At 51.1% G+C, this 24,502-nt stretch overlaps 3 protein-coding genes across 3 annotated transcripts; 2 read left to right on the forward strand and 1 right to left on the reverse strand.

The window, feature by feature from the left end:
- Positions 1 to 1,157: 1,157 nt before the first annotated feature.
- Positions 1,158 to 11,156, reverse strand: LOC137675851 (ubiquitin-associated protein 2-like). Its single transcript, XM_068422104.1, has 8 exons — positions 10,857 to 11,156; positions 9,048 to 9,126; positions 7,366 to 7,580; positions 5,792 to 5,891; positions 5,601 to 5,708; positions 4,102 to 4,169; positions 2,888 to 3,079; positions 1,158 to 1,338 (listed from the first exon to the last, which is right to left on the reverse strand). The coding sequence occupies exons 1-8, from the start codon at positions 11,154 to 11,156 to the stop codon at positions 1,243 to 1,245; spliced, it is 1,158 nt and encodes a 385-aa protein (XP_068278205.1). The 3' UTR covers positions 1,158 to 1,242.
- Positions 11,157 to 14,074: 2,918 nt separating this feature from the next.
- Positions 14,075 to 14,812, forward strand: LOC137675852 (interferon-like). Its single transcript, XM_068422105.1, has one exon. It carries the CDS (start codon positions 14,075 to 14,077, stop codon positions 14,810 to 14,812), a length of 738 nt encoding a protein of 245 aa, XP_068278206.1.
- A 3,465-nt stretch (positions 14,813 to 18,277) lies between these two features.
- LOC137676155 (interferon-like) lies at positions 18,278 to 18,853 on the forward strand. The gene has a single exon (XM_068422763.1). It carries the CDS (start codon positions 18,278 to 18,280, stop codon positions 18,851 to 18,853), a length of 576 nt encoding a protein of 191 aa, XP_068278864.1.
- Positions 18,854 to 24,502: the final 5,649 nt, after the last annotated feature.

Here is a 24,502-nt window from a genome sequence, read left to right on the forward strand (position 1 = left end):
AGCACTGAGGTGCACTCACCTTTGTCATTGTATTCAGCTTCCCCTGCAGACCCGTCTGGTGCTCTTACTCTCTGTGCTCAGCTTTCGTTGCAGGAGCAGGTGGAAAGGGACAGGCTGTAGAAGCAAAACTGCTTCTGGAGCCTTTGACAATGCAGACAAACACCAGTGATATGCTCAGATCTTTATTAGATGGAGGAAGGGCTAAGAAGAATTTAAACTCCTAAAACATTCACTGCACTGGTGCAGGACAAGAAGGACCAGGAGCTGGCTCCAGGGTGGGTTTTTTTTTAAAAAAGGGGGGAGGGACAGGTGAAGTTTCCATCCAGTAGCTCTGGCTTTCCTGGGCAGGGGGGCTCAGGGCAAAAAGAGGTACAAGACACAGCTTATACTTTTATTTAAGAAACCGCTACATAGTTGTTTGCCTCTAATGATGCAAAGGAGGTTCCAGAACGCACTGAGCCATCCGAAGTCTCTTGCTAGAGAAACAAACAAACAAAAATAAACCCCACAAAGAAAAAACAAAACCCTGTCTTTTATTTATTATTATTAAAAATTGAAAAATAGGTGAGGCTGCAGCTCAGGGAGGGCCACAGTGACCAAACTGCCCATGAGAGTTTGTCTTCCACAGCAAGAGGGAGGGGGGAGATGAAAGAAAGGGGAAGGCCGACAAAACTTTTTTTTTTCCTTTCCTTTTCAGAGTAACAGCTACACTGGGGGCTCGGGGAAGAAATCGAACCAACAGGACACACCTTGATTCTTCGTTTGGGGTGGGCAAGCCTCCTTATTTACCTGAATTTAGATAAAAACTGTATTAAATAAATGGGCTCCAGCTCCAAAAAAATGGCGTAGTTTGTCTTTGACAGAGTTGTACAGCCCCTAGAGCTTGAAAAAACAAGGAAGGATGCCCTGGTGCAGATGGGAAATGAATAACTAGTTTTCCAACAAAGGAAATAAAACAGGCTGCAAGATGCAGAAAACCACATTTAGGCTCTATTACATTTACAAATACATACATAAATATATTACATACAACAGCAACTCAAAGAGGAAGCGGGCGAGTCACACAGAGGATGGCTGGCTGCAGTGCTCCCCGCACAGACGTTTGGCTGAGCAGTTACTTCTTCTCCTAATAATTCCAGGAATGGGCTTCGGCTTTTTTTTCTTTTTAACTTTTCTTCTGTTTTTTTTTTTTTTCTTTCTCCTCCTCTCCTTTCATTCTCTCCCCCCTCCCCGGTTTCGGATTTAGTTTGTCCAGTATGGAGAAGTTCCATAGGCGGTTTTGGTAGCCTGAGACTTTTGCTGCATGGCGCTGGGTTGGTTGCGTTGGCCAGATCCACCCTAGAAATCGGAAAGGAAGGAGACATGGGCATCAGTGCTCCCAGGAAGACAAGCCCATCTGAACGTCACCAGAAGAGCTGCCATCGCTGGGGATGGTCCCTGACACCCACCAGCACAGCGATGCTCCCCCTGAATGGATCCGTTTCTGTTCTGCCACATCTCGGCACCTGGCAACCCAGGACGAACGGCCACGGAGACACCAAGCAGGAGGGTGGGGATGCGCTGTCCCGCTGCCCGCCCGCCCACCCAACTCAGGCTCAAGGACAAGGAAGGAGAGGAACAAGACTGGGGACGGCAAAGGAGCCCTCAAGGTGAATGGCGGTGGTGCACCAGCCAAGGATGTCACGCATTCGGAGAGAGAAGTCACTTCCTATTTCTGGACTCTAAGGCAGAACACTGTTTTTCAGGGAACATTTATAGTGAGGAAAGGAAATGCATGGGCTGGTGAAACCAAATCAGAAATCAGAGCTGACATGCAACCTGCAAGGGGATGCTCGATTTTCCCCCCCGAGTGATAGTACAAGTGCCCATGTCCTGCTCTCCTGCCACAGCCAGGGGACAGCAGCGCCTGCCTCAGCTTCACACCTCACAGCCCATCCCTCCACTGCCCACATCAGGATGGTCTCTTCACAGGCTGGCTGAGGCTGGCAGGGACCTCTCGAGGTGTTTTGTCGAACCCCTCTGCTCAAGCAGGTCACCTAGAGCCAGTTGCCCAGGACCGTGTCTAGACAGCTCCAAGGATGGAGACTCCACAACCTCTCTGGGCAACCTGTGCAGTGCTTGGTTAGCATCCCAGTAAAAAAGTGTTTCCTGATGTTCAGAGGAAACCTCCTGTGTTTCAGTTTGTGCCCATTGCCTCTGGTCCTGTCACTGAACACCGCTGAAAAGACCCTGGCACCATCCCCTTTACACCCTCCCTTCAGGTATTTATGTACATTGATAAGATCCCCCTGAGCCTTCTCCAGGCTGAACAGTCCCAGCTCTCTCAGCCTTTCCTCATAGCAGAGATGCTCCAGTCCCTTTATCATCCTTGTGGCCCTTTGTTGGACACTCCAGTACATCCATGTCTCTCTCACACTGAGGAGCCCAGAACTGGACACAGCACTCCAGCTGTGGCCTCACCAGTGCTGAGCAGAGGGGAAGGATCTCCTCCCTCGACCTGCTGGCAATACTTTACCTAATGCAGCCCAGGATACCGTTGGCCTTCTTTGTGGCAAAGGCACACTGCTGGCTTATGGCCAACTTGGTGTCCACCAGGACCCCAGTGCCTTTTCTGCCAAGCTGCTTTGGGCCCCAGCATATGCTGATGCATGGGGCTGTTCCTCCCCAGGGGCAGGACTTTGCACTTGCCCTTGCTGAACTTCATGAGGTTCCCTCCCCAAGCCGGTCAACAGCATCGAGTCTGTCAGTCTGCAATCATTGTCAAGGCCCTTTCCCAATGAGCAAAGCGAAAACCAGAAGGAAGCAAAAACCCCCAAGAGCCTGCTGGGATGTGGGTGGGAGCAATCTCCCCTCAGGCACGCTGCAGATGCAGAAGGGGCCAACTCACCTGCCCATCTTGCTGAAGATGGTGATGCAGCATCTGGGAATGAGGCTGCTGATGTGCAGGCAGGATATGGAGAAACGGGGCCGGAGCATAACCCGGGGCAGCACCAGGGTTCAGGGGCCCAGTCGATCCAAGAGCAGAGGGCAGGCTGAAAGGAGGCGGCGTGCCAGCATGGAATCCCTGCTTGTCAAACGTCTGCACAGGAGGTGAGGGGGACAGCGTCAGACACTGGTGTGAGCAGCCCCACGGTGACCAGACAAGAACAAGAGCGGCCCAAACACACAACACCTGAACCTGCCACCATTCCCTTGGGCAAGCCAAGTCACACTGAATACCTGTGAGCACTGCAGCAAATGAGTTTGGGCTCCTGTTCTCACCCACATTTCTGCACTAATGCCTCCAACGTTTTACTTTATTTTTATTTCCATGGCTACTGTGTTCCTTTTTTCCCTGACCTCTTTTTACTCAGAGGGACATGGGATGGCAGCAGCTGCCTGAAATCAGTCCTTCACACATTGTGGGGGCTCAGCCTGGAATTACTCAACCTACCCTGGGCGGACGAACAAAAACACAAGAACTTGCAACACGATTTTCCTCCCCATGGCCAAAGCTTGACCCCTAACACTAAGCCGGGGCTTAGAGCTGCCTTCCTACCTGTAAGCATGGATCACAGCCAGACACTGATTCCCCCAGCTGATGGGAGAACAAGAGCTGGATGTAAGCCCACTGCACACCACAGCTTGTCAAAGCGCTTTCTGCTTTCCCTGGGAAGCTGTACGCTGAGCAACAGCCACAGGAGAGCATGGGACAGGGACCCTCGGGTGTTAGGGATGAGCACTACTGACTGGTGTCTGTGGTGAAAAGCGAACGGCCTCCTGACTCACCTGCTTTGGGGGCTATTTTGACTAAAACCACATGCTATTACACTTCATTTGCACCCAGGACACAGCACGCGTCGGGCAGGGCGGGCAGCGTGCAGCAGCGTGAAGTGCTGCGCCTATGGCCAGCAGCTGCCATCAGGAGCTGACACGGCAGAAGCGATGGGACAGAGGGCAGGACTCTTCTCCAACAGCGAACAGAGCCAGTGTAAGAAATGCCACGGCCTGCTGACCCTGAGACCGACCGGCCTGGGAATGGCCCCAGCCGCCAGTGCTCCACAGGGGCAGCCGTCTGGCCCAGCCTCAGGCCACGAGGGAGAAGGGTCCACCGTTGCTCACCTGAGTCTTGTTATAGACTGAGCCACTGATATCAGGCACACCTGTGTTACTTGAGGTCACAGAAACACCTAGAAAACAAAAAAAGCCACCGACAATGAGAAAGTCAACCACCACATGCCCTGCTGCCGCTGTTGGCCAAGTCAGCGGGGTTCTCCATGCTCTCAGACCCATGGCACCCCACATGGAAACAGAAGAAAGCACTTGGTTCCTCGCTTCCAATGCAAAGCGGGAAACCAGCCCACTGGGATAAGTCACCCACATCCACAACCCAGCAGTTACCTCTTGGATTCAAATGCACTTCACCAGGCCGCAGCTGGCTGCACCGAACACTCGTTTAAGCCCACGAAAAGCCAGCTTTCCCCCAGGATCAGGGATGCATTCGGCTCTACTGCAGCATTCAAGAGCTTTCCAGTAGTGAGCCGAGTGATGACACTTAGCATCTGCTCCACATTTGAGCCCTTGTCCTTTCACATGCTGCAGAAGGGTGAGGTCTGCAATGCTCCTCTGCCCCAAGAGAGTATCACTGATTCAGGCTGGCTTCCATCTGGACCTGGTGGTGCCATAACAGGCTCAGAAACACTCACCAGCGAGACGACTCTCAAACCAGCCACTTATTCACAGTCTTATAAAGACTGGCTCTAATCATTTCACTTGGATTAGAATAAAACCCATGGTTCCTTTGGCCAGTGAATCAGAGGACTGCACTCAGAGGGTGTACACTGCTCTAAGGTTGTACCCCTCCTAGGACATTGCTCTTTTTTTGGATTGCTCCTCCACAGAGGACAGTGTGATCAGCTCTTGGCTGAAGACAGTCCAGTTGGTGTTTCAAATGCACAGCAAATGCTTGGTATTTGCTTAAGCCCAAGGATGAACTAGTTAGTGCTAAGCAGTTCAGTATACATTTCTCATGTCTAACCAGCATGTCCAGAATAAAGCTTTCATATAAGCTGTATAAATTCTTCAGCTTTCACAGTCACAAAGGAAACATTTCCAGGCACGAAACAATGCGATGAGTTACAGGGTGTACGGACAGCAGCTGAAACAACAGCCCAGAGATGTGTGAGCTGCCCTGCTCGCTCCTAACACATGGCTATCTCAGGTGCCTACCAAGAAACTAAAATCTAGTGTTCATTTGGCAGAGGACCATTTCAGCAGCAGCATCCAACTGCTTAGGCTTCAAAGACACGGCACTGCTGCAGGACAACTATTCTTCAGCAAAGAAAACTTTGGCAGAGGAAACAGCACACCATCTCTCCCATGTATAACTGTGGACAAAGCTGCGCACCAGCCACACAAATCCTTCTGCAAAGTTCAGCCATGAGGTTTAGAAGGAACACTTGGCCCATTAGAAAAGCATTCTGTATACGGGAGATGGAGAAACAGCGTGGATCGTGACCCCGTTTAGAGCTGGCTGCTGTGTCGACTGCACAGCACTGGCAACACTGGGAGTTTGCCCTACTAAATCCCACTCAAGAGCAACCTCAAGTCTCATGTGTTACCTTTCCCAGGTCCAGTGCCAGCAGATTTGTTTTGTGCTTGAGATGACCCACTGTAGCCTCCTTTGCTGTAATCTCCAGCTGCCGTTCCCTGCGTTAAGTCATCATAGCCTGCCGGTGTGTACAAGACAAGGTGTTACAGTGTGCAAGCAGCTCTGCAGACGCTCACGTGGAAATCGCGGTGGTGAGCGTACCTGCTCCATAGCCGTGCTGCCCATAGCCGCTCGCCTGCTGGAAAGGAGTGGAGGCAGTGTTCAGGTTGACTCCGTGCTGTTTAGCAGATGCCGGAGGTACCTGGGCAAAGGAAGGGAACAAAAGGCGCTGTCAACTGGGGAACGAAAAACACGAGCTCCCTCTGCCATCTAGTGGGAAAGGCACCTCCCACCTCACCTGGGAAACAACCTGGAGATGGGAGCACTGGGATAGCGTGGGACATGGCACTCAAGCTTCAGCAGTAACTTGCTGTAATGGGTTTCTGCTAGAGCCGCCCCTCTATGCAGTGCTGCATAGTTCTTTCATACACTGACTGTAAACAGCAAATTCTTACCTACAAACCCAGGAAGGAGCAACCAGAGAGCGCTGTCCCTCCAGAATCAAACGAAGCACCAACTCCTGCCTGAGGCTGTTTCATAAAACACAGTCCTACAGGCCCTAAAATAGACCCTTCTGCCTGGAGCATCACCTCTTCCCCAAATAACCTCCTTCCTCCTCAGATTACCAGCACTGCTCACTGACTTAATGGGGTCTCCTCCATCCTCAAAAGAATTTCCTAGGCACTCTAGGCTCGCTGACTCAGCTTTGGGAACCCCCTTGGCTCTCCAGAGACTGGTAAGGGCTTTCAGGAACACTGAGTCAATGAGCTGCAGCTGTCTCCTGTTTACAGTAACCTGCACAGAAGTCACAGAATCACAGAATCAATCAGGTTGGAAGAGACCTCTGGGATCATCGAGTCCAACCATTGCCCTGACACCACCATGTCAACTAGACCACAGCACTAAGTGCCATGTCCAGGCTTTTCTTAAACACATCCAGAGATGGTGACTCTGGCATTTTAAATTTCCCGTTTTCTTGGGGAAAGGACTGCAACAACTGTTTTCTCATGCTTGCACATTTTTGGAGATCCCTTGCAGACTGGGGAAGACAACACTACTCCATTCTTCTGAGACCCCACCTGCAGTATTGCATCCAGCTCTGGGGTCCCCAGCATGAGAAAGACATGGAACTGTTGGAGTGGGTCCAGGAGAGGACCCTGAAAAATGGTCAGAGAGCTGGAGCACCTCTCCTATGAAGAAAGGCTGAGAGAGTTGGGGTTGTTCAGCCTGGAGAAGAGAAGGTTCCAGGGAGACCTTATTGTGGCCTTTCAATACTTAAAGAAGGCCTATAAGAAATATGGAGAAAAACTTTTTACCAGGCCCTGTAGTGATAGGACAAAGGGCAATGGTTTTAAACTGAAAGAGAGGAGATTTAGATTGGACGTAAGGAAGAGAGGTTTTACGACAAGGGTGGTGAGACACTGGCACAGGTTGCCCAGAGAAGTTGTGGGTGCCCCCTCCCTGGCAGCATTCAAGGCCAGACTGGATGACGCTTTGAGCAACCTGGTCTAGTGGAAGGTGTCCCTGCCCATGGCAGGGGGTTGGACTAGATGATTCTTTAAGGTCCCTTCCAACCCAAACCATTCTAGGATTCCAAGATGTAGAAGGTTTGAGCTGGAGAGAGCAAAACCAGAGAGGCATGAAGGGAGGGTTACAGTTTAGGCTGCTGCACTTACAAACATGGTTGGCCCATACTGGAATGCACTGGGTACACCGGGCACACCAGCGTAATAAGGTAACCCAGTGTAGCTGTACCCCGGGGGCAGGGTCGGGTTGAGGAAGGGCTGCTGAGTTGTATGGTGAGTCTGCGTCTGGCTCTGCTGCGGCTGGGCGAGCGTGGTAGCAGGAGCAGGGGAGGCAGAATCCCCACGGCCAAATTTTGTTACGTCACCTGTGAAACAAAGAACTGATCAGAAAAGCTACCAAAGCTACTCCAAAAGTGAAGGATTCAAAGGACTCAAACCCTCTGAATACAAGTAGACAACTACAGAAGGGCACACATCCTACACTCGAAAGCCTGCAGTTGTTCATGGGAAGCGCTCTCCCCGTCTCTGTTCCCGATGGCCACAGGGACGTTGCCTGTTCATGCCACTGAACTCCGTGCCATGATAATCCATCGACAAAATGGAGATACCAATACTTACCTATCTCACGCAGTCTGAGCAGATCCGTTACTATCAGATCATTGCCATAAAATGTGTTAAAAGCAGAACTATGGTAAATAGCCAGAGAGCAAACGGTTGTTGGGTTAAAGTGTGACTCTCCTGGAGGTTAAACTGATTAGCTAAGCTTCGTGGGCTGAAAACAAGTTAGGATTTACAGGCAGTGATGGGCATATTTTTGTCAGTGTCTGTTTATTTGTCAAGCATGACTAGTTAGATGTCCGGTTCCTCACACCACCAAAGTTCTGGAGACAGTAGCTGAAGGCCAGAAGAGCAAGGCTTGCATCGCGGGCCACCTTATTGAAGAAGTAGGAAGGGAAATTCGATTATTAACCCAAAAGCAACCTCCCAAGAGAAGTGACTATGAAGCAGAAAACTCGCGAACACTTGCATTTTCTGGCAGCCTACAGAGCAGCATGTTGACGTGTTTTTTAGAGAGGTGACGATATCAATCACATCTATCTCATTCCCAACCAGCATTCCTTTATGTTAGTTACCAAGAAGTATGACAACATTTAATAGCATCATTGTAAGAATTGTAACACCTATGGCTACAGTTCTAAGCTGTAATCAGATGGCAGTGGAAGAAAACCACTGGCTGAAAATGGCATTAATGTCATCTTTGCACAATAACAACTGAAGAGCAAGAGCAGGAATGAAGAAGGGCTTCTTAGACCACGTACTTTTGGGAATGAAGTCCTTTAGATTTGGGGAGGATGAGCGAGAGCCTGCTACGTGCAGCTCCTGCTGGGAACACACAAGTGCTAAAATAGTCGTAACAAATTATGGGGAGCTGCTGAGGGGGACTATTCCAGTGCCAAAAAAAGGAAAGCAAGCCATCTGAACTTGAAGAAGAGTGATTATTACACTATGGAATATTTTTCAAGCACCTGTATGTGCTCAGGAAGGGCACTATGACACTGCCGTTTACAGTCGTAACAAGTTTGCACTTATTCTCAAAGGGTATCCAACTTAGTCCCAGAAGAAGTCACATATGAATTACTGACCAAAACCATGAAGAAACATCAATGTCAGGGCTGAGAGGGAGATGCTCGCTTTTGTTTGACTAGTTTGGACTGATGGGTTTAACTGCTTACAGAAGGGAAAAATGATTGCTCTTTCAGCAATGGTAGGATGACCTGCATCTAGAAACCAGCACATCTCACTTACCATCCTCGTCTGTAAATAGCACTCACCTGAGTACGGGTTGTTAGCAAGACTCCCATCTCTGCCTGTCAAGGTTGCAGGAGCAGGGAATGTAATTCCATAGTAATCCTGTGAAAGAGACAACATTGTTTATTAACAGTTGAAATCGTAATAGAGCTGGACAGCTCTTATGAACCTCGTATTACACATATAAGACAATTTAGAAAGAAAGAACTAAAGGAAGTTGGGGCAGAAGCTGACCTACAGCAGAGCTGAAGATTTACCTGGATCCTCAACTTCAAAATAAATCTACTTTATAGACATTTTTAATATTACATACAAATACTTCATCTCTTAATGGCAAGTTAAAGGCAATGACTAAACGCTTTCCCCTCCCAATCCTCAGCTCCGAGCTGTCATCTTCCAGCGATACCACACCTGGAAAAGCAACAGAACACCAGGGGCCACAGACCTGGGGTCAGGCCAGGACCACAATCGCAACGTGGATGCGGTCTGAAGGTTTTACCCTTGTACCATGCCCAGTTTCCTAAAAGTGGAAACGTCAGGTAGGAAAACAGTACAAACGTTAAAAAAAAAAAATTGGAGAAAAAGAGTTACTACCTGATGACTGGAAAATTTATTTAAACTACATTACAGGAGCTCTCAGATCACAGAATGACAGAATCGACTAGGTTGCAAGAGACCTCTGGGATCATCAAGTCCAACCTTAACCTAACATCACTGTGTCAACTAGATCATGGCACTAAGTGCCACATCTAGTCTTCTCTTAAACACCTCCAGAGATGGTGACTCCACCACCTCCCTGGGTAGCCCATTCCAACGCCCAGTAACTCTTTCTGTGAAGAAATTCTTCCTAATGTCTAACCCGAACCTCCCCTGGCGCAGCTTGAATCTATGTCCTCTTGTCCTATCGCTAGCTGCCTGGGAGAAGAGTCCGACCCCCACCTTGCTACAACCTCCTTTCAGGTAGTTGTAGAGAGCGAGAAGGTCTCCCCTCAGCCCCCTTTTCTCCAGGCTAAACAATCCCAGCTTCCTCAGCTGCTCCTCATAGGACATACCCTCTAGACCCTTCACCGGCTTTGTTGCCCTTCTCTGGACTCTCTCCAGCACCTCCATGTCTTTCTTGTCATGAAGGGCCCAGATCTGCACACAGTATTCAAGGTGTGGCCTCATCAGTGTCAAGTACAGGGGGACAATTACTGCCCTAGTCCTGCTGGCTACACGATTCTTAATACACGCCAGGATGCTGTTGGCCTTCTTGGCCACCTGGGCACACTGCTGGCTCATACTCAGCCGGCCATCGATCAATAACCCAAGGTCCTTTTCCACTGGGCCGCTTTTCAACCACTCTTCCCCAGCCTGTAGCATTCCATGGAGTTGTTGTGCTCCAAGTGCAGGACCTGACACTTGGTCTTGTTGAACCTCATACACTTGGCCTTGGCCCATCGATCCAGCCTGTCCAGATTCCCTTTGTAGGGTCTTCCTACCCTCAGGCAGATCAACACTCCCAGCCAGCTTGGTATCGTCTGCGAATTTACTGAGGGTGCACTCGATTCCCTCATCCAGATCATCAATAAAGATATTAAACAGGACTGGGCCCAGTACTGAGCCCTGGGGGAAGCACTAGTGACCGGACGTCAACTGGATGCGGTACCGTTCACCACCACTCTCTGGGCCCGGCCATCCAGCCAGTTCTTAACCCAGCGAAGAGTGCACCTGTCCAAGCCGCGGGCTGCCAGCTTATCCACGAGAATGCCATGGGAGACAGTATCAAAGGCTTTGCTGAAGTCCAAGTACACTACATCCACAGCCTTTCCTTCATCCACTAGGTGGGTCACCTGGTCATAAAAGGAGATCAGGCTGGTCAGGCAGGACCTGCCTTTCCTAAACCCATGATGACTAGGCCTGATCCCCTGGTTGTCCTCTATGTATTGTGTAATGGCACTCAAGATGATCTGTTCCATGACCTTGCTGGGCACCGAGGTCAGACTGACAGGCCTGTTGTTCCCCGGATGCTCCTTCTGGCCCGTCTTGTGGATGGGCGTCACATTGGCCAGCCTCCAGTCATCTGGGACCTCCCCGGTTAGCCAGGACTGATAATAAATAATGGAGAGCGGCTTGGCAAGCTCTTCCGCCATCTCCCTCAGTACCCTTGGGTGGATACCGTCCGTCCCATAGACTTGTGAGTGTCCAAGCGGCACAGCAGGTCACTGACTACTTCCGCCTGAATTATAGGGGGTCTACTCTGCTCCACATCCCTGTCTACTGGTGCAGGGGAGCAGTTGCCCTGAGGACAACTGGTCTTACTGTGAAAGACTGAGGTAAAAAAGGTATTAAGCACCTCAACCTTTTCCTCAACCCTGGTCACAATGTTCCCCTCTGCATCCAATAAAAAATGGAGATACTCCTTTGATCTCCTTTTGTTGTTCATGTATTTATAAAAAACACTACATTAGTAGTCTCCAAAGTGGGGTGCGCAAGACAATCCATTGGGGTACATGAAGGAAATACAGTTAATAAATAAATTTTTAAAAATTAAAAATAAGTGTTTGTTTAACCTTTCTCTCATCCTTTTTCCATTTTTCATTTTTATTTTTGTATATGTTTTATAACATACATATTAGTACAGCAGTATACTTACATAATTGAGAAATAAAAATATATTGGGGGTGAGTGCTCACAAATTTTTTACTGATGGGGTGTGTGATCAAGAAAAGGTGGAGACCACCGCCTTAGATCATTCTTCTAGGTCCTCTATAGGAAGATAAGACAGTCCTCACCCTAGAAAGCTTGCACTCCAAGATGACAGAACATGCCAGCAAAAAAAAAAAAGCAGCATTTTGTTTTAAGTCTGGGAGAAAAAGAGAAAAGTTTGCCCTTCCCTCTCTGGGTGAACTCCACATGTGGGGCTGGTACTCTACTAGGCGTTTTTCCTCCTATTTCTCATGGTTTACTCCTCATCACCTCCAATACATCAAGATTTAATGCTTTAACCACTAACGTATCCATCTCCACACATTCTCCCACCCTGAAAGAACAGCCTCCTTCATACATCTCTCTGCAAATTCCCCAGCACCTCAAATGCTTTCTCAGAGTTGACAGCACCTTCTACCTTGCTGCATTTCTGTGTACCACCCCTCTATTTCCTACACCCAGTCCTCCATCACTGAACATGAAATAATCCAGCAATGGTTTAGTATTGCAGCTGCTCTCTGTAACGTGGAATGGTGCCATATTTCATCATCTTTGCCTTCCCAGGTAATTCCACCTTATCAACTCTGTCATGAATCACTTAACAAAACACAACCAAATTCACATTAGAAGTCTTTGCAGGTTACTCAAAAGCAGCTCCCATCTCCTTCCAAGGAAAATGCCACAAAAAGCAGATTTGGAGAAGAGATCTGAACAGGATTTGGTGGATATGAGCTGGAACTGACACACTAGCATTTTCCCCTATATAAACTGGACACAATATAACTAAATCCGCATAAGAACAGGGTCTAAGGATTGCAATTATTCCCACTCCCTCTCAGGTGGAGGAAAAACCACATCAATGCCACATATCCCTTTCCCACACACCTGTGCCTACACACATTCAAATGAAAAAAATCATTAGAAAACATGAGTGCAAGCCAGTTATCTTTGCATTTCATGCCCACCCATAGGCAAACACTGGAAGAGAAACTCAGCTCTTCAAACAACACGTGTATTTCCTGACCTACAGAAGGCATGCAGGAGAAGGTACCTAAAGTCAAAACTGAAATATCAGGAATAGACTCAAAAAGCGAGACGGAAAAGGGCTGAAAAATGATAAGTGACCTGATGGAATAGATTTAAGCTCCACCAAGCAGCTCGCTAGGTACCACGCACACCAGCTATGGCATTTGTAAGATCTCTGCTACACAGGCAGCCTGCAACAGACTAACAGGAAAGATAGCACATCCCAATGTAATACACACACAAAAATAATAAACGCAGTGAGAATTTACAGCACCAACGTACACATGAAGAGATCAAGTTAAATCAAAAATGAACACCCCCCCCCAAACCTCAGGAGGAAGCCGCGTTCTCGCTGTATCAGCAGCCACCGGTACCTCTCGCTGCTGGAGGCTTCCCAGGAAGCAGTGACGACTTGCACTTGGGACTCTGCCAGCTTTCGCTTTCTACATGTAAGAGGACCAGCACGTCAACGGCAAATATTCCCACCAGCTCCCGCCTCTCAAACACCTAACGCTGCCTAATTTCTACAACAAATTCAAAGTACAATAAAGACACCAAAATCCAGAAATCACCACCATTGCATGAATAGTTGATGAAAAATCCTTCGGGACATTTATGCATTTATTTATAAATAACAGCACACTGAGGACAAATAACTTGAAGAGCGGAGGGGATGACAGACAACCCCAAAAACGTTCTGCAAGACACTTGCAGAGAAAGGAAAAACCCTTCTAACTGCAGATGCTATAGAGAAAGGAAAAGGAAAAAAAAAAGACACTGACAAACTAAACATATTTGTCAATGAGAAAAATAAAGGAAAACATGCATTAACTCATATATACAAATAATTTCAGAGCATGAAATAATAAAAATAGATGTTGGTAGGCAGAGAAACTTGCAAATAAAAACCAAGACAGACAAATCACAAAATAGACAAAAAGGAAACCCCGAAACGCATCCCCAGCACAGCTGCCCCAAAAGCCACTGCTGCCACGCTTTCACATCCCCCACTGAGCCAGCACAGGAGAGGGGCTCCCCCACCCTGCACCCCAACATCAACCCTGGGAAAGAACCAGCTCCCCTTCCCTATGGCAGGGCCGTCTCCTGCTCACACTTTGACAAGCACAACAAAAGCCCGCAGGAAAAGTAAACGGAAAGCAAAACTGAAGATGGAAAAGGGGAAACTCTGCCCAGATGATGATGATGAAAGGAAAGCCAGGGCACTGCATAAAGCCGGCCACCCGGCAGCACCCCAGCCACAGCGCCAACCCGCACCACCACCACGCCTGGCACGGCTCCTGCCCACCACGACCCACACGGCACCCACAGCCACACCATGCCTGCGCCCGCAACCCCACCGCCCTGCCTCCCACACCGCGCCCCGGCGCTCCTGCTCCTCCTCACGGCTCTCGCCACCGCCCTCGCCTGCCCCCACCTGCGGCCTAGCGATGCCACCTTCCCCTCGGACAGCCTCCAACTCCTCCAAGCCATGGCTCCCAGCCCGACACAGCCCTGCCACCTCCACCCGTCCTTCTTCCCTGACACCCTCCTCCACACCACCCACCCACAGCAAGCCGCCGCCACCGCCCTCCACATCCTCCAGCACCTCTTCAACACCCTCAGCAGCCCCAGCACCCCCCGACACTGGGACGCCCAGGCACGCCATGACCTCCTCAACAACCTCCAGCGTTACAGACACCACTTGGAGCGATGCCTGACAGACAACAGGACGGTCTTCAAAAGGCAAGGGCCCCGCAACCTGCTGCTCAAGGTCAAGAAATACTTTGCGCGCATCCACGACTTCCTCCGCACACACAACCACAGCGCCTGTGCCTGGGACCATGTCCGCCTCGAAGCTGTCACCTGCTTCCAACACGTGGACACACTCATACAGAGGATGAAGAGCCAAGCCGCTCCTGCCCTCCAGCAAACCCACCCGCGCCAAACGCCCATCCCCAGCCGGCACCAGCAGCCACAGGTCGAGCAGAGGCCACAGCAGCCCACGGTGGGATCGCTCAGCACTGTTCACACCTCTTCCAGCCAGGAGCCTGCACCGACGGGGAAACGGGCATGACCACGGCGAGGCCAGGGCCAGGCTGCGGCACAGCCCGCACGCCCGCACTGTGGTGTGCTGGAAAGGAAGGAGGAGGCAATTGCTGTGCTGCACACTCATGGACAGCGGCAAGACAATGGGGAGAGGGATGGTATTTATGACCCATGGCATTATCTAGCCTATCTGTGACCTCCCCTGATGGAGGGGAAGGTGCCATGGACACTGCGGGACTCTCAAGCCAATGACTATTTATCACAGAAATTTATTTATTTATTTATTTATTTATTTATTTATTGTGCTGTGCCACTTATTTACTTATTTATTTATTCACTTGTTGGAAATAAAGACTTTTTCAAAAACAAAGAAGAAAAAAGAAAATACGTGTTCATCATGCATATACCAGACAGGCAAAAAAGGTCTCTGCAGGCAGGCAGGGATGAGCCTCCCTCCTGCAGCCCGTCGCACCAATGCCTCCTGCCCCGGTCAAAGGCTCCAGACAGCAGGCCGCTTTCAGGGACCCACCATGGTCCTTCAAGCCCACAGGCATCTCCCACTGGACCCTCAGAGCACACACTCACCCAGATGACATGATGCCTGCTGTGCACGTTCCTCCTCTCTCACCACCCACCCTCTCCCTTCCCGACCTTCTCCCGCTGCCAAGACATGAAAGCCACCTCCAAACCACCACCCTGTCACAAACAACCATTCAGCAATGCTACAGCACTGCTTGGTACCAAGCAGGGTGGCATGGACCAGGTGTACCTCAAACAGGCAAGGACGGAACCCACCAAGGCCTGTGGAGATTTGAATGAGGAACAGCACCCCAGTGCTATCAAGCCCAGCCAAGAAACACCAAAAAGCCACAAAAAACACAGAAGATGCCCAGGACTGCTCATTGCTCTCCTACAAGCACCACAACCAGCCCAGAACACTCCTGCCTGTGCTCACACACCAGTGGCCATAAGGACCCTGCCTCACTATACAGAGCACAATGGCCTAGGCTTTCTTTACCCCAACACATCCTCAGCAAACAAAAAAATACATCCCCAAAACACCATAACCCAACAAGGTCCAAACCAACCAGCACAGCAGTCCCCATGAAGCAAACTGCCCACGCACCACCAGCACCAGCTGCTCCTTCTCCCTCCAACCACCACCCCAAAAATATCTGCCCCAGGTGCTTTGATCCCCCAGCTAGGCCCCAGCAAGACAACACAAGAGTTCAGCAGCTCTGGCCTGCTCCCACGTGGGACAAAGAAGCTGTTCTACATGCTCACTCACACCACCTCCACATCACTGCAGAGACACTGCTACATGCAAACACAAATGGGCACTTCCCATGCAGCTGGAGAGTGAGAAAACAAGTGGGACCAAACATATTCAGGTACACAGCAGGACCCCTCAAGACGCACTTTCCAGGTTGTACTACAGTCATCCCGACATTCCTTCTAACCAGAAATACCCTGTGATGCCAGGCAGGGGGGACCTCATTGGCACTGTCTTCTCTGACGTGGCTGAATAAAGCAAACCCTTCTCAGACATAAAAAGAGAGGAGGAGAGCTGAAGACACAAGCTGGAACACAGGGAATTCAAACAGAAAAGAATGAACACATTATTATTATCTTCACCATAAAGGTGATACAACAGCAGAAGAGGGATCAGGGAGGTTGTGGGACGTCCACTCCTGGAGATTTATCCAAAAGCATCACTGAAAAAGGCCATCAGCAACCTCCTCTGATAACAACTACCCTCAGCATCAGATTGCACTTGGGACCTCCAGAAAAAAATAGACCATTGAAAAAGAATTTAAAAAATGACGGACAAAAAGTGGTTTAAAAAAAGAGTTAGAAACTGAGAAGTTACAGTAGTATGAGGACATAAGACAGACGTATTTCACCAGGCAAACACAGCAAATTGGAAAAATGGAATTGTTTGTAAACAACCTTTTCCTCTGTGCAGCACAATGAGACAGAACTCATGAAAAACTCCTCATATGTGAAAAAAAAAAAACCCACCCTAAAAATATTTCTGGCTACATCTCCTTCATTTTTCCATAAGCAACAGCTTAGACAAGACTTCTTATCACTCATATCATGAAGAGGTTCAAACCGAGTAATGGGAAGCAAAGAGACTGTACCAACTTCATCAAAAAACATTCATTGATCCAGAGCTTAGACCCAGAGCCACCTCCTCAAAGATCATCTACACTTAGAGAGCTCCTGAAACGGCTGGGGGCCCCAAGAACAAGGAGGATGTTGTAAATACCTTAGACATTCGACTAAGCTAGTTATATAAATAAACAAAGGGGAGCCTTTTTTTAATTTAGATGGGTATATCTCACTTCAGACAAATGGGCTTGAAAAGATAGTTTCTAATTAGGATGGCTGTATTTCACTTCAGACAACTTGGCCTTGGGAAAACAGAGGCACAGAAACCTAAAGATAAGGGAGTTGCAACAGCTGCCTTGAAGGACATAGCTTACATGACCTACGTGATCCATGGACTGAGTTTGCGCAGAAGCAGGGGTCAGTCAGCGAAAGACTATAAGCCTTCATCTGAAGACCCCTGACGACCACCAGAGAAAACGACTGTGCATGCAGAACGGACATTTACATACATTAATGAGTTCCGGGAAATCTCATGACTATGCAAATGAGTTATTGGGAATCTTATGACTATGTAAAACTTTATGGTATATAATCTCTGAAAATCTGCAAAATCGGCGGAGCACTCGTGGTGGATAATCCCTAGTGCTGCCCAGCACTGCAATATAGAATGCCTGCTTAATAACACTCTGGTGTTATTGAGTTTTCTTTCGGACTCCTTACCCAGCCGCACTCAGCTTCCCACTTCGGTGAGGAAAGTTAGAAAGCAAGGGGGTTTGGAGATCTCCGATTTTTGTATCACTCCCAAGATCACTGAGAAATACATCATTTTACAAATCTCCCAAAATTTCAAAAACAATGATGCATTCAAACAAAAACGAAGATGACAAACAAACCGAGAGTAAAAAACCCACAAACAATACAGGACCATGACATAAGGAAAAGAGACTTTGGGAGGAAGGGAAATTCAGCGCAACACAACTGGCATGAGAGCTAGCCTGGGAGGGAAAGGAGAAACCACAAAAAACCCACATCAACAGGGAAACTGACCAAAGTGTCACTACCCCTCCGCTTTCGGATCCCCCGCTCAACCACTACAGCCAACCTGCCCCCACCTCACCCCCACCAAACCCCCGCCCACCGCCCTCCCCTCGCACGGCCACCCCACCGACGCACTTCCCCACGACCACCACAGCCACCAGCCAAAACTGGAAACCACGGCCGGAAACTCGCCGCGACCAGAAAGCGACGAAGGCAAAGCCCACGCTCCGCATAAAGCCGGCCACCCGGCAGCACCCCGGCCACAGCGCCCACCCGCACCACCACCACGCCTGGCACGGCTCCTGCCCACCACAACCCACACGGCACCCACAGCCACACCATGCCTGCGCCCGCAACCCCACCGCCCTGCCTCCCACACCGCGCCCCGGTGCTCCTGCTCCTCCTCACGGCTCTCGCCACCGCCCTCGCCTGCCCCCACCTGCGGCCCCGCGACGACACCTTCCCCTCCGACAGCCTCCAGCTCCTCCAGGCCATGGCTCCCAGCCCGACACAGCCCTGCCACCTCCAACAGCCGCCCTTCTTCCCTCACACCCTCCTCCACACCACCCACCCACAGCAAGCCGCCGCCACCGCCCTCTGCATCCTCCAGCACCTCTTCGACACCCTCAGCAGCCCCAGCACCCCCCGGCACTGGGACGCCCACGCACGCCATGACCTCCTCAACAACCTCCAGCGTTACAGACACCACCTGGAGCGATGCCTCACAGACAACGCCGCGCTCTTACAAGGACGAGGGCCCCGCAACCTGCTGCTCAACGTCAACAAGTACTTTGCGCGCATCCACGACTTCCTCCGCACCCACAACCACAGCGCCTGCGCCTGGGACCACGTCCGCCTCGAAGCTCGCGCCTCTTTCCAGCACCTCCACAACCTCACCCGCACCCTGCGCAATTAGCCCAACGACCCCGAACAACGCCCACGGCCCCACGGCCCCAACACCACCTTGGGACTACCGAGCCCTCCCCACCTCTGGCCTCCCCTCACGCACGGCCACACACGCTGCCCCAACGGCCCTGCACCCTCAGCCTCCACTCACGGCTCCTCCGGTTATACTGCTCCTTCTATTTATTTCGACAATGCTCTTCACCTATTTATTCCCCTATTTATTCCCCTATTTATTCCCCTATTTATTCGACAGAAAATAAAGACCTGTTGCAAAAAGCTTGCCCGTGCTTCTCGTCTCACAAGCACAGCAACGAGCCTTTGGGGTGGCGGGAAGCCACCTCCGCTCAACACCTACTCCAAGCCCTGCTCCCTACAGGGCTCTGCACATCCCGGGCCCACTCTGCTCTTCGGCACCTCCCCAAGGAGCCACCTCCCTCAGCCTCTTTGCAAAACCTCTGGAGGGTTTAGCCAGCGTCAGCACAATCATCTCTTCCGCCCTTCTCTCCGCCACATTGCCCACCCTCCATCCCGCTTTACACCCACTCATGAGCAGCTCTCGACTCCTCACTACAAGGAACACACACACCTGGTGGAGCAGGTCCAGAGGAGGGCCACAGACACCATCAGCGGGTTGGAACAGCCCTCCGCTAAGGAAAGGCTGCGAGAGTTGGCGTTGTTCAGCCTCGAGAGGAGAAGGCTCCGCAGAGACCTTATTGTGGCCTTTGAATACTTAAAGGGGGCTTAGAAGAAAGATGGCCACAGACTTTTGAACAGGGCCTGTAACCATAGGACAAGGGGTAATGGTTTCCTACTCAAAGAGGGGACAATCAGGCTACATACAAGCAAGATGTTTTTGGCCAGGACGGTGTTAAAACACTGCAACACGTTGCCCAGGACGTGGGTGGGAAATGCCCCCTCCCTGGAAACATTCAAGGTCAGCTTGCACGGGGCTTTCAGCAGCCTGATCTAGCTGAAGATGGCCCTGCTCATTGCTGCCAGGTTGCACTAGATGGCATTTGAAGGTCCCTCCCAACCCAAACCCTTCCATGATTCTATGAAGGAGAGGCATGGTACAGATCATACAATCAGAGAATTGTTTTGGTTGGAAAGGACCTTTAAGATCATCAAGGTCAACCGTTGACCTACAACTGCCAAGTCCACCACTAAACCATGTTCCTAAGCACCACATCTACACGTCTGTTAAATACCTCCAGGGATGGGGACGTAACCACTTCCCTGGGCAGCCTGTTCCAATGCTTGACTGCCCTTTCAGTGAAGAAATTTTTCGTAATAACCAACCTAAACCTCCCCTGCCACAACTTGAGGCTGCTTCCTCTCAACTGGGGGGAAGAGTCCGGCCCCCACCTTGCTACGACCTCCTTTCAGGAAGTTGGAGGGAGTGAGAAGGTCTCAGCCTCCTTTTCTCCAGACTAAACACCCCCAGTTCCCTCAGCTGCTCCTCACAACACTTCTGCTCTAGACCCTTCACCACCTTCAGTGCCCTTCTCTGGACTCGCTCCAGCACCTCCATGTCTTTCTTGTAGGCAGGGGCACAAAACTGCACACAGTAGTCGAGGTGCGCTCTCCCCACTGCCCAGGACAGGGGGACCATCACCTCCCTGCTCCTGCTGCCCACACTACTTCACATACAAGACACAATGCTCTTGGCCTTCTTGGCCACCTGGGCACACTGCTGGCTCGTATTCAGCCGCCTATTCATCAACACCCCCACGTCCTTTTCCACCGGGCACCTTTCCAGCCACTCTTCCCCAAGCCTGTAGCATTCCATGGCATTGTTCTGCCATCCCACGTGGTGGGATGACTCTCATGACTAGAGTGCTGCTATGGATGGCTATAAGCTCTTTAAGAGGGACAGGCGAAGCAGGAGAGGCGGTGGGGTAGCGCTATATGTTAGGGAGTGCTTGGACTGTGTCGAAATTGAGGAAGATGGTGAGGATGACAAGGTTGAATGTTTATCAGTGAAGATCAGGGGCAAGGTCGGCAGGGCAGACATTACGGTGGGAGTCTGTTATAGACCACCCAACCAGGATGAGCAGGCGGACGAGGCGTTTTACAAGCGGCTGTCAGAAGCCGCCCGGTTGCCAGCCCTTGTACTCGTGGGCGACTTCAACTTGCCGGATGTCTGCTGGAAATACAACATGGCAGAGAGGAAGCAATCTAGGAGGTTCCTCGAATGTGTGGAAGACAACTTCCTCACGCAAGCGGTAAATGAGACCACTAGAGGAGGGGCCCTGCTTGACCTGTTGTTTGTGAACAGAGAAGGACTAGTGGGAGATGTGAGGGTCGGTGGCCGTCTTGGGAACAGTGACCATGAAATGTTAGAGTTTTCGATAGTGGGGGAAGTAAGGAGGGGCAAGAGCAGAACTTCTGCCTTAGATTTCCACCGGGCAGACTTTAGCCTGTTTAAGCGGTTGGTGGACCGAGTCCCTTGGGAGTCGGGGTCCTGAAGGGCAAAGGAGTCCAGGAAGGCTGGACATGCTTCAAAAGGGAATTGCTAAATATTCAGGAGCAGGCTGTCCCAGTGTGTAGGAAGGCAAGCCATCGGGGAAAAAGACCGGCCTGATTAAACAGAGAACTTAGGCTAGAACTCAAGGAAAAAAAGAGAGCCTACTTGCTCTGGAAGAAGGGTCGGGTAACTTGGGAGGTCTATAGGGACGTGGCCAGGTCGTGTAGGGAGAAAATTAGAAGGGCCAAAGCTCAGTTAGAGCTTGATTTGGCTGCTACGGTCAAAGATAACCAAAAAAGCTTTTACAAATACATTAACAGCAAAAGGAGGGTCAAGGAGAGCCTCCACCACTTGCTGAATGAGAAGGGTAGTGTAGTGTCAGGGGATGAGGAAAAGGCAGAGGTCCTCAATGCCTTCTTTGCCTCGGTCTTTAATGTCAAGACCGGTTGTCCTCAAGAGACTTGGCCCCCAGAGCCTGAAGTTAGGGACGGGGGACTGTGTGAACCCCCCGTAATCCAGGAGGAGACGGTTAGTGACCTGCTGTGCCAGTTGGACACCCACAAGGCTATGGGCCCGGATGGGATTCACCCCAGAGTAATGAAGGAACTGGCAGATGAACTTGCCAAACCACTCTCGATTATCTACCGGCAGTCCTGGTTAACTGGAGAAGTTCCAGCTGACTGGAAATTAGCAAATGTAACGCCCATCTACAAGAAGGGCCGGAAGGATGATCCAGGGAACTATAGGCCTGTCAGCCTGACCTTGGTGCCAGGCAAGGTGATGGAACAGATCATCCTGAGTGCCATTACACAGCACATGCAGGACAATCGGGACATCGGGGCCAGCCAACATGGATTCATGAAAGGCAGGTCCTGCTTGACCAACCTGGTCTCCTTCTATGACAAAGTGACCCGCTCAGTAGATGAGGGCAGGGCTGTGGATGTAGTCTATCTAGACTTCAGTAAGGCATTCGACACTGTCTCCCACAGCATCCTCCTAGACAAACTGGCTGCCTGGGGCTTGGATGGGTGGACTCTTCGATGGGTTAAAAACTGGCTGGATGGCCAAGCCCAGAGAGTGGTGGTGAATGGGGCAAAGTCCAACTGGCGGCCGGTCACTAGCGGTGTTCCCCAGGGCTCAGTTCTGAGGCCGGTGCTGTTCAGTATCTTTATAGATGATCTAGACGTAGGGATTGAGTGCACCCTCAGCAAATTTGCAGATGACACCAAGCTGGGTGGCAGTGTCGATCTGCTGGAGGGTAGGAAGGCCCTACAGAGGGATCTGGACAGGTTAGATAGATGGGCCGAGACCAACGGCAGGAGGTTCAACAAGAACAAGTGCCGGGTCTTACACTTCGGCCACAACAACCCCATGCAGCTCTACAGGCTGGGGGAAGAGTGGTTAGAAAGCGGCCCGGCGGAAAGAGACCTGGGGGTGCTGATCGACAGCCGGCTAAACATGAGCCAGCAGTGTGCCCAGGTGGCCAAGAAGGCCAATGGCATCCTGGCCTCTATTAGGAATAGTGTAGCCAGCCGGTCTAGGGAAGCGATCGTCCCTCTCTACACGGCACTGGTGAGGCCGCACCTTGAATACTGTGTCCAATTCTGGGCCCCGCACTTCAAGAAAGATGTTGAGGTGTTGAAGCGAGCCCAGAGGAGGGCGACCAAGCTGGTGAAGGGTCTGGAGGGTCTGACCTATGAGGAACGGCTGAGGGAGCTGGGGTTGTTTAGCCTGGAGAACAGAAGGCTCAGAGGTGACCTTATTGCAGTCTACAACTACCTGAAGGGACGTTGTAGTGAAGTGGGAGTCGGCCTCTTGTCCCGGACAACGAGCGACAGGACAAGAGGACACAGCCTCAAGCCTCGCCAGGGGAGGTTCAGGTTGGACATTAGGAAGAATTTCTTTTCAGAAAGGGTTATTAGACATTGGAATGGGCTGCCCAGGGAGGTGGTGGAGTCACCGTCTCTGGATGTGTTTAAGAAAAGACTGGACATGGCACTTAGTGCCATGGTCTAGATGACAGGGTGGTGTCAGGGCAACGGTTGGACTTGATGATCCCAGAGCTCTTTTCCAACCTGGTTGATTCTGTGATTCTGTGATTCATGAACCCGTGCCGACCGGGCCTCATCGCCTGCGTGCCCTGTACGTGCCGTGTGACGGCACTCAAGACCATCTGCTCCAGAACCTTCCCTGACACCGAGGTCAGATCACTTGGATGAGCCTGGGTTCCGCTGCTCTTCACGCTTCAGGCATTTGTCACGACAGGTCTCTCGTTGCGCTGCTTCAAAACACCTGGCAGCACCAACTGGTCTAGGGCAACAAGGACAAGGTCCAGCCATGCACCTCCAACATCAGCCTACCTCCTGCACTGACGACACCTCGGTACGCCAAATCACCGCGCACGTGGCAGCACCCCAAGCACAGCACCCACCAACACAACGTTGCTTGTTGCCCGACAACACCATGGCTCCCAGCCCGCCACCGCCCTGCCACCACCACCACACACACATTTCCCCTGCTCCAAAACCTTGCACAAAACACCCGCCACCGGCTCTCACACAGGCACAATGTGATCATTGCTCTTGGAAGGGAACTTAAAGCCTCAGCGACTGCAACCTCCACCTCCTCCTTCCCACTACAGCTCTACAACTAGACCCGCTGGCTCAGCTCCACCTCCAGACCACTCTCGGGGCACAGGGGCTCAGGCCATCCCAAAAGCAAGACCCTGCCCTACAGAGGACATTTTCTTCTTTGCTCTCCAGACACCTCAGGCAAGGAGGCACACAAAACACAACGACAACCCGGCTACAGGGGCACACGCGTGGCACCACAGCCACGGACCCAACGCAGCAGCAGCAGCAGGACGAAGACTCTCCCCTTTTTCCCCTCTTCCTTCTCCCTCTTCCTTCTTCCTCCTCCCTTCCTTCCCCATTCTCCTCCGCTTCAAGCACAGCAGCTGGGGCAGCTCCATCCGCCAACACACCCAGCGCTCAAGTGCCTACACCCACAGCCACCTCCTCGCAAGTCGCCGACACCCCCAGGCCCTCGCCCCACCACGGGGCTCCCCACGCTCTGCCCGCTCACATCACTTCACAACCCTGCCCAACACGAAAAGAAAAGACCAGCTAAGATGGAAACAAAGGCCAGCCACAAGTGAAAGGAAAACACACCACAGCCAGCACCAGGCCATGA

The sequence above is a fragment of the Nyctibius grandis genome, chromosome Z, assembly GCF_013368605.1.
Source record: "Nyctibius grandis isolate bNycGra1 chromosome Z, bNycGra1.pri, whole genome shotgun sequence".
Lineage (NCBI taxonomy): Eukaryota > Metazoa > Chordata > Aves > Nyctibiiformes > Nyctibiidae > Nyctibius > Nyctibius grandis.